Genomic DNA, 14,637 nt, shown 5'->3' with positions numbered 1-14,637 from the left:
ACCCAACCCAACTCATGCGCACCATAGCTAGTATGGAAAGGCGGGATCGTTCCAGTTGTAACATCACCTTTTTTTTGTTTTTATAAAAGATGAAATGTTGCAATGAAGAATTGTTTCTGTTCATCTTGAATAGTTACAATTGTTCAAGTTTAAAACAAAAGGTTATGATCTTTCAAGAAAAAGACATTAAAAAAAGGGACATGTCCATACAAAACTAATGATTTTTTTTTATTTTAAAATAATTTCTAACACATTTGACTCAATTAGAGCCCACCGAATTGGACATAACTAGAAACTTTGAATGGACATAAAAAATATTGAAATCAAGCTGTTGAATTGAATTCTTGGTTGCAATTAAGTAAGCTTGTATTCTTTTTCATTAGGACCAAGTCAAATAGTATGAAGTATGAACTGTGTATTTTTGTACAAAATTTTCATCCCCTAAAACAAAGAAAAAGTTAGAAAATCCATATATTCGAGCCACTGCTTGGAAGGGTAAGAACGATGTATATCATCTTAGTGACCAGGCTTTGAATCCCTCCTCCTTCATTTCAAAAAAAAAAAGTCAGAAAGGCCGTTTGAGGTACTTGAAATCCATTGAAGAATCAAAGCATTCTACTTCACCCCTGTAAAGATTCATCAACTTCAACAAATCTGTAACCTTCTTTGTATAATTTCCACCACCACAACCAACCTGCAATAGCACCAGTAGCTTCTGAAAACCACCCACTTGAAGTGCCTCTACCACCAAACAACCACCATCTTCATGATCTCTTGTTCCATTCTTCTTCTTCAAGAGTTTCCAAAGAATTGATACAGACAACTCTGTGACCAAATCTGATACTCTCAACATCTTCTTAACCAGGATAGGAATAGCCAGAGCATCCTCATTTGCCTTCTCTCTACCTTGTTCCCAATCACACATTTTGTCAAGAATTCCCAATGCCTTCTCACATATACTTTTCTCTGCATCAACAAGGATCTCTAGCATCAAAGAAACCAAACCCAGTTCCACAAATCTTGATACTATTTCCTCGCTTATCGTCGATGGCCTCGAAATCATGTGTAGAATAGTTAGTAGAGAAGCCTTAGTAGCAATAGTGGAAATTGGTTCCCTAATTATGCTCACAAGGGCTTCAAAAACACCTTCAATGTCCATTAATGTGTTGATGTTGATTTGGCCTGAATAAACCATCTCTTTGAGTACCAGAACTGCAGTCTGTCTACCCGACAGCGATCCACTCTTCATGAATCCAACCATGCAGCGTAAAGGAGCAGGCGAGCCGAGCTTAACTTGGCCTTCAACACCTAGAGGAAACAACCATGTCAATACTGACATAATCTCCTCTAACAACTCCACATTCTTCTCCATCGAAACACTCACAAATGACTCGAAACAAGCCGATAAAACAGAGCCCGCGTCGCTGCTCACAATGCATCGCTTGTTTCGATCGCTCTCCTTCCCCCAGTTCTTGATTTTCTGAACCAATTCCTGCACCTTCTTTACATCGCCGCGTTTTTTTTCAACCATAATTTTCTTACAGGTCTCTGAAACCTCGTAGTGTGAGACCGGAATCCGAGGAGTTGGAATACGTTCGATCCCGGAAGATCGATTCTGGACACACCAGTCTTGAATCATCTTCCTTATTGAGTGATTTGGGATCTGATCAAAACTCAACAGTACCTTATTAGACACAGGACAAGTACAATTACCGGATTCCACCCACTTCTCGATGCTATCTCGATCGTACGTGATCCCAGTACATAATGTGACAGGATCTTTCATCAAATCAAGAGAAATTGGACACCTGAAATGCAGAGGAACCATGACTTCCACGTCCAAGTTCTCCTGGAAGAGCTTGTAATTGTTCTTGTTGGAACTTCGACTAGTTCTTCTTCTATTCCAAGGCAGGATCATTATCATTATATGTATATGTATATGTATATGTATATGTGTTTGTAAGTTGTGATTGGAACTGAAAAAAAGGTTGTGATATGATCTGATTGTTGTATTTGGAGTATGTATGTGATGGGTTTATATATGGGTTGGTCAAAGATAGGTAGAAGACGACGACGACAGACCAGAATATTAAATGGCGGCACTGTGGAAGAACTGTAATAATAATACTATGTAAGTATATGTTGACCGTTGAATATTTGAAAGCTGTGACAGTGTGTGTCCAGCTCCAGCCGGCTACGGTTTGACCCGCTGACTGAGACTTGGTCAAAAATTTAAGTCGGTGGGCTCACTTGCGTTGAACCGGTGTGTTTCCTGGGTCTATAGTTTGAAAAGCAAATTGGGAATTCTGACTCTCTACCGTACGATAAAAAAAGCCGTGTTGATATCGACGGGTGGAAGGACGACACGTGGACCTATGTCTATCTTCCAATTGTTGTGAACAAAAAAATACCCGTTGCGAATCAAGTGTCATTTCCTTTATTTGTTAAGAGAACAAGAAAAATACATCATCTATTGTTAAAACTTGTATACCACATTGGTTACATGAACAATTTTTAATTTTGAAGGACAAAATCGAGCGGGAATTTAACCAGAGCGTATAATATCTTTTCGAATTGTTTAGATTGAATTTATGCGATACGTACTCTTACGAATATCCGATTTATAATGTTGATATATCCATTTTTTTGAGTTGTTTGATATGAATTTATGCGATGCTCTCACGAGTATCCGATTTATAACATTTAGTATGGTAAATCCTTGGAAAGGACATAACAAAAGCATATAGGTAGTAGTATCCGATTTATAACATATAGTATGATAAAACCTTTGAAGCTAGTTACTTTGCTAGACATATGAAATTAAGGACAAGTATTGACTACGAGAGGAGAGAACACAAGCATATACCTCTACCGTTGGAGAATTGTGACCATAAGTTTCGCAGCTGATCATTCATGATTTTTTATAATAAAAAAAAAGTAATGAACGTGTTTTGACTGAGTTTATGAGTCTAATGGAATATTTTTGTTTCAGACAAAAATCAAATTCGTAACAATGGAGATACAAAATGTTACAAGTTTATATTCAACTATCCAAAATTTTCATTTATTTTTTATTTTATTTTTGTTTGGGATAAAAAAAAATATTCTTTTTCTACAGTATTTTAAGAGTTTGTTTCACAATTAGTTTCAATTGTGCTCAGAGGTGTTGGGTATTGAGAAGTTTGATAACAATTTCTTGTTTGACAATTATATATTGGACAACAACGAATCGTTGACCGAGATGGTGAACTTGACCGGTAACTCTTTGCACAAGCAGGAAGTTGTGAATTCAAGTCCAGGGTGTTTTCATTATTACAATTTGCAATATAAGTCTTTACTCATCCAACCCGCTCAACACTTGTTTTACGAATTCTTCAAAATGAGAAGTTTTGAACCCTTCCACACGTAAAACACATCCCAACTCATGTCTCTCAGTATTCCATCCCAAATCAATCACATTCTTCCAAACGGGTCTAAACTTTTTCCCTTAGACATGGTTGATGAGTACTCATGAGTAGATTATTATAATGATTGTATACAGCTTGATACCAATAATTGTAAATATATATACTCAGAGATGGGCTAGTATTTTTTTGGCCCTCCAAAGGGCAAAATTGGGGACCAGCCCCAAATGAAGCGTTTCCCTTTAAACGGCAACTTGGAGGGTCGTCTAAGAAGAGAAATAAAAGAAGATACATATGGACAAAGGCCACTATTGTATGGAATTGATAGCCAACTCATCAAATCCTTTTTGCAGGTCATTGGCAGTTAACAATCAACACAATCCCATATTGGAAGATTTGAACATGGATTCAAGTGCGACAGCTACAGCTCAACCTGCTCGTATGTAACATTGATCAATAATGCATGAACATCACATCTCTAGCTAGTTTAATCACAATTATTGCCATTTAAATTTCAATCCATAAGATTCTCTAACCATCTAAGTAGCAATGATTGTAACAGCCCACGTCTTCCTGGACCTAGTGACCTAGTGAATATTGCTCGTTTTCGGTCAATTCCTACTAGCTCGCATGGATTTGTTATCCTGGATCTTTTAACTCAGAAAACGCGTTTACTTGAGTTAATGCCCGTTGGCTTTTTATAAAAGTGATCGAAGGGTAGTCTGCTAACTCTTTGGGGTTTGTTTAACGCCCAACGCCCTTGATAGTTGGCTAGTTGCTATGGCACTATGTATGTGGTATGCCAAGCCATGTAAGACCTACAGGAACTTGGGCTCTATTGAAATAAGGCCCAGCTGACCGGCCCAATGGACATCACTGGTTTTTATTGGGCCGAAATGAAAAGAAGAAATCTGTATGAATATGCTGAAGAAACTAGTTAGAAAAAAGCAATGAAGCATGAGAATAGCTAAAGTTTGTGAATAAGTGCTCATTGATTAGTTCATCAAAAAAAAAGTGCTCATTGATTAGTATATGTACACTTAAAATATGTTTTTTTTGAAAGATCAAAACAACTTATTGCATTAAAAAGAAATCAATATAGTGGTAATTTTCTCTACTTAATGGGTAGACGAAACTCATCAGGACAATATCCATCAATAAAACAAAACAAACTAAAATCTACCAGTATCAATGGATATCAGAGATATTACACCAGATAGAACACCCGACTAAAAAAAAATGAAAATACACAAAACAAATAAATGACTCGTCTTTTCATTGAGGTAGGATCGAAAATAACAAACTTACATCTACATAATCAGATCTATTAGTTTGAAACCGCATCCAACAGATTTGATGATTTGGGTCAGTAACAAAGCAGATATGAAAACAGAAGCAGATCCGGTACACTTAAAATATTCAATCATAGTAAACATACGTGAATATTGTTTAGTACTAGTGCTCTCTCTAGCCTCTAGGGCAATGGTGGGTGCTCGGTGGGTGGGGACGGGATCCACGTCTCGGGAATTGCATCGGACGGCGCCAATGGGAAACTGTCGGTAACTGCCATGGCTAAAACAAACTATGCTCTTCTTTGCTGGTGACATCACCACCTCACGTGCACATGCATTGGCCCCCTCTCTAGGATTCACTTTTGTATGGTAAATTCCGAGGATAGGTCCCAACTCTACATCACTTAGCTTCATGTACATTGAGAGTTCTAAAAAGATGAAATTATGTGAGAAGTGAGTGTAACCAATCAATCGAGTATAGTACGATATTATTGATGAGCGTCGACTATTTTTAGTATGAGTGTATAATTGTATTTTTGGATACTTAGGTAGCTGGCTATAAAAGGGGAAACCCTATCTCAATTGTACTACTGAAATTCTCATAGTGAAAATAAACCATTGAGTCCATGAATGTAGACACTCTTGTTGAACCACCTAAAATCTCATGTTTTTCTTCTTTCTCTGTGTTTTTTTTCATTGCCTTCATTATTTTGTTACATTATTTGTTGTCTGCGTGGCATATATTCAACAGATGAGTCATTTCACATTACATGTGTCATGCCCTCATCAAGCAGAAAGTCACATTCACCAAACTCAAATCAGAAAGCTTGAGATATCTGGGGGGTGATCGGCCACTAAATCAGAGATTTGATTTAGTGATCCCTAAAGATCAACTGGACTGAGGGACGAGCATCCAAATCACTCACTATAAAATAGAGAGAAGAATTTGAGATAAGGGTGAAGTACTGCTTTGTAATAATTTGCCTCTTTGAGCTTGAGACTGACTTGAGCATCGAAGCGTCTATGGCCAATCTATTGCCGTTAAGCTTGATTAACCTTTGCCATTTTCAAAGCTAGAACAATATATATTCAGAAGAGTCCCTGACCGAACTACAAAGGAGCTCATTTTGGAGTGTTCGGACCATTTGTAAAATTTGTTCACTACATAAGTTACATAAATGATGAGCCTAATTTTTGTGGAGAATCAAAGTTGAGACTATACAACTTGGGTTCGGGGCTCTTAAATTTTCAGATTGTACAATTCCAATACAATTCTCGTCTAATAATTTAGGATATGTGTTACATCACATCCCATTTTTGTATTTTCTCAACCAGATTTGTTCTCCATCAAGATTACAGAGGAGTTCATTCGTACAACTTCCACACAATCTCAAACTTGCTTGAACCACTAGGACGACCCATGGGGATTGAGGGCGCACATACATTACATTGTAATTTGCAAGTTAAAAGAAAAAAGAAGAAGAAGAATGGCATACGGTTTTGCTTTGTTGAAGATCAAGTGTACTATTTCATTTGTTTTCTATTCTACACCTCCTTTTGAATTATGTGCATTATCTTAATCTATCACAAAAGGCTCAATTGGACGATACGTCGAAATGTGATTGGTTTTGGAATACTTAATCTTAATTAGCTAGCTTTTGATTAAAATAAGGTATATATATATATATGTTCTTTAGATACAAGTGCTTAAACTTTTTTTCGTTTCTCATGTTCCAAGTTATAGGCATGTCGTGACTCGTGAGGCTACCTAGACCTAGACGTAGACCTAGCATATATATATAGTATGTTTTCAAAAATGTTACTTAATTTTACACTATAGAATAATAATCATGGGGTGGAATCCTCAAAGACTACTACTTTCAAAAGTTTATAAACAATTAAGTATTCATGCATTGTTAATGACTAGATACTCGTTTAGTTGTAACTATATATATGGAATATATGCGTGTAGTACTATTAGATATGATAGGAATGACAACAAAACTACTTTCGGTGGATTAATAAATATAAAAAAAGAATAATGTTCGATACCCTCAAAATATGATCTCAATTTTACTCGGAATCAATGTGGAGTGATGTATATTACGTGGATCTTATATATGTGTTTATAATCAGTGACACATAGATTTAGAATAAAACAAGTGTCATATTTTGGGAGTCTATAGTATTACTCATTTAAAAACTTTAGATGTTAATTCTACTTTTTCTAATCAAGAGCTCAATATATATGGAATTTGAGTCATGTATATCCTGAGGAATCTCCATTAATATTCTCCCTTAGTTGGGAACTGAAATTAAATTCTTATCCTTAATTTTCAGGGAATCTAATTGTAATATGAATTGATGTTTTGACTTTTAACGTATACATTAATATATGCACTTTTTCTAGCTAATTTGCACTTAATTTTTTTCTTTAATTTAAAGTCAATTAAGAAGGGAGAAAAATACATTAAGTCGGGCTAGGGTTTACAAATGATCCCGATTGAGAATGTATTATAGGCATATGAAATTAATTTAAATCATTAATCTCACAAAACATATATATCTATCTCATAGAGCTAATTATGCAAATGCAAGTTTGTTATTTTCAATCATACCTTAGTGTTAAGACAATAGTCATCTGTTTGTTTTGTATTGTATTTTCGGTTTTTTTTCTTCATAATAGGGTGTTCTACCTTGTGTAATACCTTCGGTGTCCGTTGATACTGATAGCTTTTAGTTTGTTTTGTTTTTGTTGATGGGTCTTGTCTTGATGAGTTTCGTCTACCCATTGGGTAGAAAAAATTATCTTTGGATGTGTACTCTGTATTTTTTTTACTAATGCAATTAGGTCTATTGACCTTCCATTCAGAACTATATAAAAAAAGTCACACACACATATATATATAAATTATACATCATTTCATAAAAAAATTTGAGATAGTACAAGTGATAACAATATATATAGTAATTCAAAACAACAAAAAAGGACATGAGCTTCTTTTTTCTCAAAAAAAAATTTTTTGGTGGGTGGAATACAAAATAATAATACAAAAAATAATACATGTTGTCATAGGATTGGGTAGAGAAGTCATAGACAAGAAAACTAGGTCTAGGCTTGTAGCTACAAAAGTACAAAAACTCTTTAGTGTTTATAATAAAACTTGTGAACTCCAATGAAAGAAAAAGGCCCCATCCCATGTACGATGGAGTTTATCAATGCTCATATGATATCATAAGACTTTCTTTCTCTATCAGCAAGTGGAGATCATTTAGATCAGAATCAGATAGAAAGAAAGAAAAAAAAAAAGAATCTTTGGTGTGAGTGAGACTCTCATGACCAAATAGTATTTCTTTCTTTCTTGTTTTGTTTCTGTGTCTCATGTATATGTATCCTATATTTAGAACCTAACCCATAAATGTGTATATATATATATATATATCTCTAGTCACATCAAATGGAGTTATATACCAATAATATCATCATATATGTATGTATATGATACATGTGTGTATATATATATATCCTCTTAATTTGCTAAATGTATGCCAACACCACACCTTTTCCTCTGACTTCCACTGTCCCCCCCACCACACCACTCCCTCCTCCCCCTCTCTGTTACCTTTGCTTTATCATAATTAAACATCAATACCCTCTCTCTCTCTCTCTCTCTCTCTCCCCTTTTTGATACTCGTCCATTTGGAGTTTCAAGGGTTAAGAGAACCCACAAGCCTGTATTTGTGTCTTGTGATGATTGGACCAAAATAACAAATTTAAGGAACTACTGAAGCTGCTGCTGCTGTGAGATGTCTCCATTTTCTCAGCAGTAGACTACTCTTGTGTTTGCACAATCAAGAGGAGCTAGCTTTGGTGCCATGGTATGAGACTTTGTGATTTGATTTTGTTCACTGCTAAGTTTGTTTTCATTTCTGGCGATGGGTTCTGTTCTAATGTTAGTACTCATCGACAAGGCATGAGTTGTTAGGTCATATAGACATATACACATACACACAGCTCTGAAGATGAAAAATAGTGTTTGTTTACACTCAATTTCTGGTGTGATTTATGGGTCTTCCATGTTTTAGGCTTATTTTCTTCTAACTCATTCTGATCAATTCCCCTGCTTGTTTTCTTTGCTCTACTGAAGATCCTACTTGTCATTTTGTATTAGAAAAGTACTAAGCTGCTCTTGGTTCTGATTCAGTGGCCTATAGTTGTAGCTCAGAATTTAATCTAAGGTACAACAGGAGGAGAAAATCGACACGATTCGTAAGTGAAATTAGAGAAATTTGTCACAACAAAAGAAATGTACATATGCAGCTTGAATGGAAATTGAAGGAAATATTGTGTCATGATTTGATTTTAGGGCCTTATTAGGCTGTGTGGTTAGAGTTGATAAAACTCTCTGTTGAGATCAAGAGTTCATTCAACTTCTCTGCTGATTAAAAACTATCTTTGCTGATATATATATACATATATATATATCAGCTTAGGATTACAGACAGGCCTAAACTTGAAGAATTTTCATTCAATATTTTGTTAATTGTTGACTTCTGTGGTTGAGATGTGGCTTTGTCTGAAATTTCAGGTGAAGTTGTCTATCTTTCAAAGACAGTAACTTGTTCTTGTTGTCTCTGGCTATTACTCAATTGGAATTTGCAATTAGCTCTTCACTATAAGTATGAGACCAAACATCGACCTTGAAGTCGAGGCGTCAATGGGAAATGATTCTGAAGTGAGCAGCCAAGTAGCCTCTAACTTAACCATCCAAGAAACCTCTTTTGCTCCTCCCTCAGCAGCTCATTTGGTTTCAGACAAAGTTTCACTGGACTTAACACTCAGATTCAGTAACGAAGGATCGAGAGCAATTGATGCGATAGGACTATCGTTGTCTGGCACAAGGGAGAGCAGCAACGAGCCTGCATCCTGCACAACAGCAGCAACCGTGCCTCGAATGTTCTCCTGCAATTACTGCCAGCGCAAGTTCTTCAGCTCGCAAGCGCTAGGCGGACACCAGAATGCACATAAGAGAGAAAGAACAATAGCAAAGCGAGCCACGCGGATGGGAATTCTAGCAGAAAGGTATGCTAGCCTTGCATCACTACCTCTCCATCTATCTTCGGTCCGGTCTTTGGGGATCAAAGCACATTCTTCAGTGCACCAGAGTTTTCTACCACCAGTAAGACCATTCAATAGCGCAAGATTTGATCAAGGATGTCTTGGATCACCTATATTTATCGAGGACGATGAGGCGGAGCTGTTGTGGCCGGGTAGTTTCCGGCAGGTAGTAGAGGCAGCTGGGGATGCTCATCCTAGTTTTATTGTTTCAGGTGATTCAAATGTGAATTTTCTTGAGGTTAGTCCACCAATGGAGTTTGACAATTCTGCAGGACCAGATCTCACATTGAAACTTTGAGAGGTTCATTGTATCCTCTCCATGTACAGCAAGATGTGCATTTTCCCTGACTAGCTATGCTTGTTTTTATTGTATCTTAATGAATCATGGTATTGACTTTAGTGTTATGAAATGATTCAGTGTATGAGAGCTTCAACGAGGATTACTTTTGGAGCTCCTATGCTTGTTATGATCAAGATTTTTTTTCGAATTTGCTATAATGTTGTATTACATGCGAATATATAGTCTATTGATAGAGTTGTAGGATACAACCTAAAGGTCGTAGGTTTAATCTTGGAAACAGCCTCATAAGTTTACATACATCTTTTTTGTTTCCGACTATACCCATTGTAGAAATGCCTTGTGCCACTGAAGCCAAATCCACTGCAAACATACCCAAAAATACCCTTCTTTGTAGAAACTGTTCGTAGAATGGCGAAATCACAACTTTGAGAACATAAGCCCTGCAAAACAAGCAGAGTTCCAACAAAACATGCCCATCGGTCAAAAAATTGCTTCATCGAGAAGCCACAGAGATATACCCTCCGAAAATGAGCTAGAGAAATACAGAAAAGAAATCATTTAGCTAAGAAACTATAATAAACTAGAAAAGAAGCTTGGAAATAGTCAAATCTATGGAGGAGGAGGTTGTAGATGTGTGATCTACTCCACCACAAGGGTCTGAAAATTTGCTGGGTATTTATTGTGAAAGAAATGTTGAATTGATAATGCTACTCTGTTGCTGTTGTAGTATATATCCACTATACCTGTGATAATTCTAGAGATTCTCGAGGAGAAAAATTAAAATATCTCCCAGGTTATTCATAACATGTTAAAGCATCGACATAATTTCATAGTCTTTCGGTCTGAATGGCGTCTAGGCACCTCGTTATATCGAAATAAGAAAATTAATGCGCTGAAGGAAAAACATTACTATCTGGGCCGGAATAGCCAAAGTTGGGCTCAGGGTAAGTGTAGCCCAAGTTGGGCCATGGGCCGGTGCTGTTAAGAAAAATAAAAGCTCCAAGGTTTTAAAAGCGACGCGATGGTTTTACTAGAAACTAATTTTCAAGGGTCGCGCGGATACGCTACCGTAATATAAACCTCGGTTTGAAAAGTTGTTAACGCTAGAACACCAACAGCCGCTCTCAACACCAGAATTGTTTCAGACAAGGTTTGCCTCTGTCTCTGTCTCTGTCTCTATCTCTCTCTGTCTGTTTCTGTCTCTCTCTCTCTCGATCTACTCTTTGAAGTTCAGTAATTAATATAACATACTGCCTGCTGCAGTATTCTTTTGGATTTTTCCCTGTATTTTATTTGTCTTTTTTTTAATAAAAAATAAGGAAAATAGTCAATTTTCTTTTCAATCTTCTTAGTTTAGTATAATTATAAATGATATTGATGATTACAAATTGTATGCTCTAGTGAGATGAATCAAACACCATAGATAGCAACTTTGAGAAATTGACAGAAATTATATATATATATATATATATATATATAATGATATTCCTTCATAAAGAGAGAATTTTGATGAATGTCTCTTTCAAATTTGCTTACTATGTATAATTCTCAATACTCGTTTTGTTTTTTAAAACCAAAAATGGTCCTTTTCAGATAAAATCCTTCTCCACTTTCCCTTTCTTGCACTTCAAGTCACTCAATTTCTTCCCCAATATATAAATACATATATATATACACACATACATGAACCCAAAACCAAGTATTTGTTCTTGTTCCTGGCTTCCTGCAATTAACTATTAATCTGAAGGGTGAATCTGCAGGGTTTAGTCCTTTTTTCAGTACTGGTTTGAACAAGGAAGGAACCTGAAATGAGTTCTCGAAGTTGTGTTCTGTTCTTCTTGATTCTGATATCGATTTCTCCGAAGTGTCTGTCATGGCCTTCATGGTTTTCCTCTTCCAAAGAGTCTAATTGTGCTACTGATAAACCTTCTTCATGCACAAAGGATCACTCCAATGGTTTTGCTGCTAAATTCTCCTTGGAAAGTCCGAAGGACATGAAAGCGTTGAATCGAATAGAGAATGCGAATAATAAACTGGTTGCCTCGAATTCCTGCTGGCAGAACGCGTATAGGCATTTATTTTCTGGCTGCTCGGATATTATTGCTACGGAGGAAAAACGACAGAGATTTGCTTGGCATCTTAGTGATTGCTTCCAAAAGGATTCCGGGAAGACTCCCTTCCCTTACTGTGACACAGAATCTCCTACTGTTGATTGTCTCAAGAGATTAAATGAGCATGAGCACAAGGTTTATCTCGAATTCTGGCTCGAAACCAATTCCATCTGCTACCAATTACAGTTAAGTAGTAGTAATTACTTGCTAGACTAAATGGAACTGTTTTTCGCGATTCTGATTCTGTTCTTCTTCTTTATCTTCTGTCTTTATTCATCGATTGATGAAGCATAAATTGTGGTTTTCTAATGTTGATTACAGGGCGCGCGCCTTCAAGCAAGAGACTGAGAGATTGGTGAATGATCTCAAGAGTTCTGCTCAATATACTGAAGAGAAACTGTTCATAATAGAGGAGAAATCAGATCTTCTATTGCAGAACTCGAACCAGATTCATGATTCTCTGAATTTAGTCAATCTTAGAATCGAAAATGTTGCTCAAACATCAAATAAAGTAGAAGACCACATGAATGTCTTGTCTAAGCATTCGGAGGCAGTTTATCATAAATCTGTTGAAATTGCGGCGTCGCAATCGGAGCTGCAAGAAGGCCAAGTGATGATGAATGATAGGCTCAAGGAAGGGATGAACATGCTCGAAAATGCTTACAGTGATTTGGGGCAAGAAGTCGATAGTTTGAAAATCGAGGCTATGGAGATCGAGAAGGAGATAGGCAAAGTTGGAGAAGCAATGTCTTCGCGGATGCAAAATCTTCAAGAAAAAGCTGATGATATAGGAAACATGACAGGGATATCGCTCGAGAAGCAGAAAGAGCTTCAAGAGGGGCAATCCACAGCGCTCGAGGGTCTGCAAGCTCTCAACAAATTTCAGATAGAAGCATTAGAGGAGAGCAGGTAACAGATTCTGAAAAAAATCTTACTGACTATATAATTCCGATAAGTACTTTTTTCGATAGATTCTCTTAAATTACAGGCGAACGTTGCAACAATTGGTCGAGTATAGCCAGAAACAACAAGAAGAACTTCGTAAGCGTCAAGAACAACTCCAACAAGTCCATGATCACTTGATTGAAAGTTCTCAGTCTATATTAAAAGCCCAAGTAACTGTTTTTTACACACACATATATGTATGTATATATGAAAATTGTTGTTTTTACTGCTATATCATAATCTTTTTCTTTCTGGTGTTGCAGGAAGAATTTGAATCGAAGCAAGCAAGAATGTTCCTTGCACTAGATAAGCTATTTGATCTGCATAATGCCATGTTGCTGGAATCGCGGGTTATCAAAGCCTTCCTAATCTATTCTATGCTAATCCTTGTCATCTACATGTTAACCAGCACAAAGCAAACATACACTGTGAGGCCAAGGCTCTACATTGGTATATACATATATATTTTCAATCTAATGTTTTTCTTGACTGATAATTATTGTATAGGTTCTGTACGTTTACAGAGAAATGTTTGTTTTGTATGCAGGTCTTTGCGCAACATTGTTGATAGAAATCTTAATAATTAGATTCACAACAACTGATATCGAACAACAAACATGGATTATTAGTCGTTTCAGATATATATACTTGGGACTTGCTGCCATTCAATTATTGTACGCGATTTGTACGTACAGGGACTATGAAGTGTTGAATCATAAGCTGTTGCAGTCGCTGATTGAGAAGGTAAATAGCATTCAAAGAAAGGAAGATCTGTCATGGGACAAGTATAGTGATGATGATGAAGACATAAACTGGTCTTCATGGATTGATAGTGAGTTACCAGAGGAAATAGATAGTTATGAAGATCCTGACTACATAGTTGCTGAAGAAGTTGGAGAGAATTCAATCATGACCATGGCCATGACGAGATATAACCTTCGTCATCGCCATAATGGTTGACAGTTTTCTTGTGTTCATTTTTATGGTCATAATTATTGAAGGACGAATGAAGGCGTTAGATGAATCTGAACAGACTCTTAGTGTCTATTTTTTGAAAACTAAAACAAAAGTGATACCAAACAGACTCTTAGTGGTTGGTTTTTTTTTTTTTCTTGTAACTAAATGGAAGGACGAACGAAGGCGTTAGATGAATCTGAACAGACTATTACATCTACACGATGGCAACGACAAACCTACACTAAAAATGGACTTGTTCCTTCTATCTGCAAAGTACAATCCATGCTTCTATATGGAACCATAGTCTGCAACATCCTCTGTCATCTCATTGTATGCATTACTCTTTATACCGTTGTTTGTCGTTGTATATAATTGATCTGTAACAATCTTTGGAGTCTAACTTATAAAGGAGGACAAACCTCCTATTACCAACCTGGATTTTCAATAGAGAGTTAGGTTCAAACTTGTGATGCTAGACTTGATCCCCCATCCAGTGTGGTAGGTATTC

At 36.5% G+C, this 14,637-nt stretch overlaps 3 protein-coding genes across 4 annotated transcripts; 2 read left to right on the top strand and 1 right to left on the bottom strand.

The window, feature by feature from the left end:
• Positions 1–315: 315 nt before the first annotated feature.
• LOC119986209 (U-box domain-containing protein 21-like) lies at positions 316–2,013 on the bottom strand. The gene has a single exon (XM_038830776.1). The coding sequence runs from the start codon at positions 1,922–1,924 to the stop codon at positions 566–568; it is 1,359 nt and encodes a 452-aa protein (XP_038686704.1). The 5' UTR covers positions 1,925–2,013; the 3' UTR covers positions 316–565.
• A 6,257-nt stretch (positions 2,014–8,270) lies between these two features.
• On the top strand, positions 8,271–10,309 carry LOC119989232 (zinc finger protein 4-like). 2 transcript variants are annotated; one of them, XM_038834630.1, is made up of 2 exons: positions 8,271–8,575; positions 9,364–10,309. In XM_038834630.1, the coding sequence occupies exons 1-2, from the start codon at positions 8,573–8,575 to the stop codon at positions 10,111–10,113; spliced, it is 753 nt and encodes a 250-aa protein (XP_038690558.1). In that variant the 5' UTR covers positions 8,271–8,572; the 3' UTR covers positions 10,114–10,309. The 2 variants fall into 2 exon arrangements, with proteins under 2 accessions (XP_038690558.1, XP_038690566.1); XM_038834638.1 differs by having other exon boundaries at positions 8,272–8,575; positions 9,286–10,309.
• A 1,530-nt stretch (positions 10,310–11,839) lies between these two features.
• Positions 11,840–14,201, top strand: LOC119995435 (protein GAMETE EXPRESSED 1). Its single transcript, XM_038841944.1, has 5 exons — positions 11,840–12,412; positions 12,549–13,136; positions 13,216–13,342; positions 13,436–13,622; positions 13,720–14,201. The coding sequence occupies exons 1-5, from the start codon at positions 11,925–11,927 to the stop codon at positions 14,130–14,132; spliced, it is 1,803 nt and encodes a 600-aa protein (XP_038697872.1). The 5' UTR covers positions 11,840–11,924; the 3' UTR covers positions 14,133–14,201.
• The last annotated feature ends 436 nt before the right edge of the window (positions 14,202–14,637 follow it).

This window comes from Tripterygium wilfordii, chromosome 3 (assembly GCF_013401445.1).
Source record: "Tripterygium wilfordii isolate XIE 37 chromosome 3, ASM1340144v1, whole genome shotgun sequence".
Classification (NCBI taxonomy): Eukaryota; Viridiplantae; Streptophyta; class Magnoliopsida; order Celastrales; family Celastraceae; genus Tripterygium; species Tripterygium wilfordii.
This window is presented reverse-complemented; position numbering and strand designations above follow the sequence as displayed.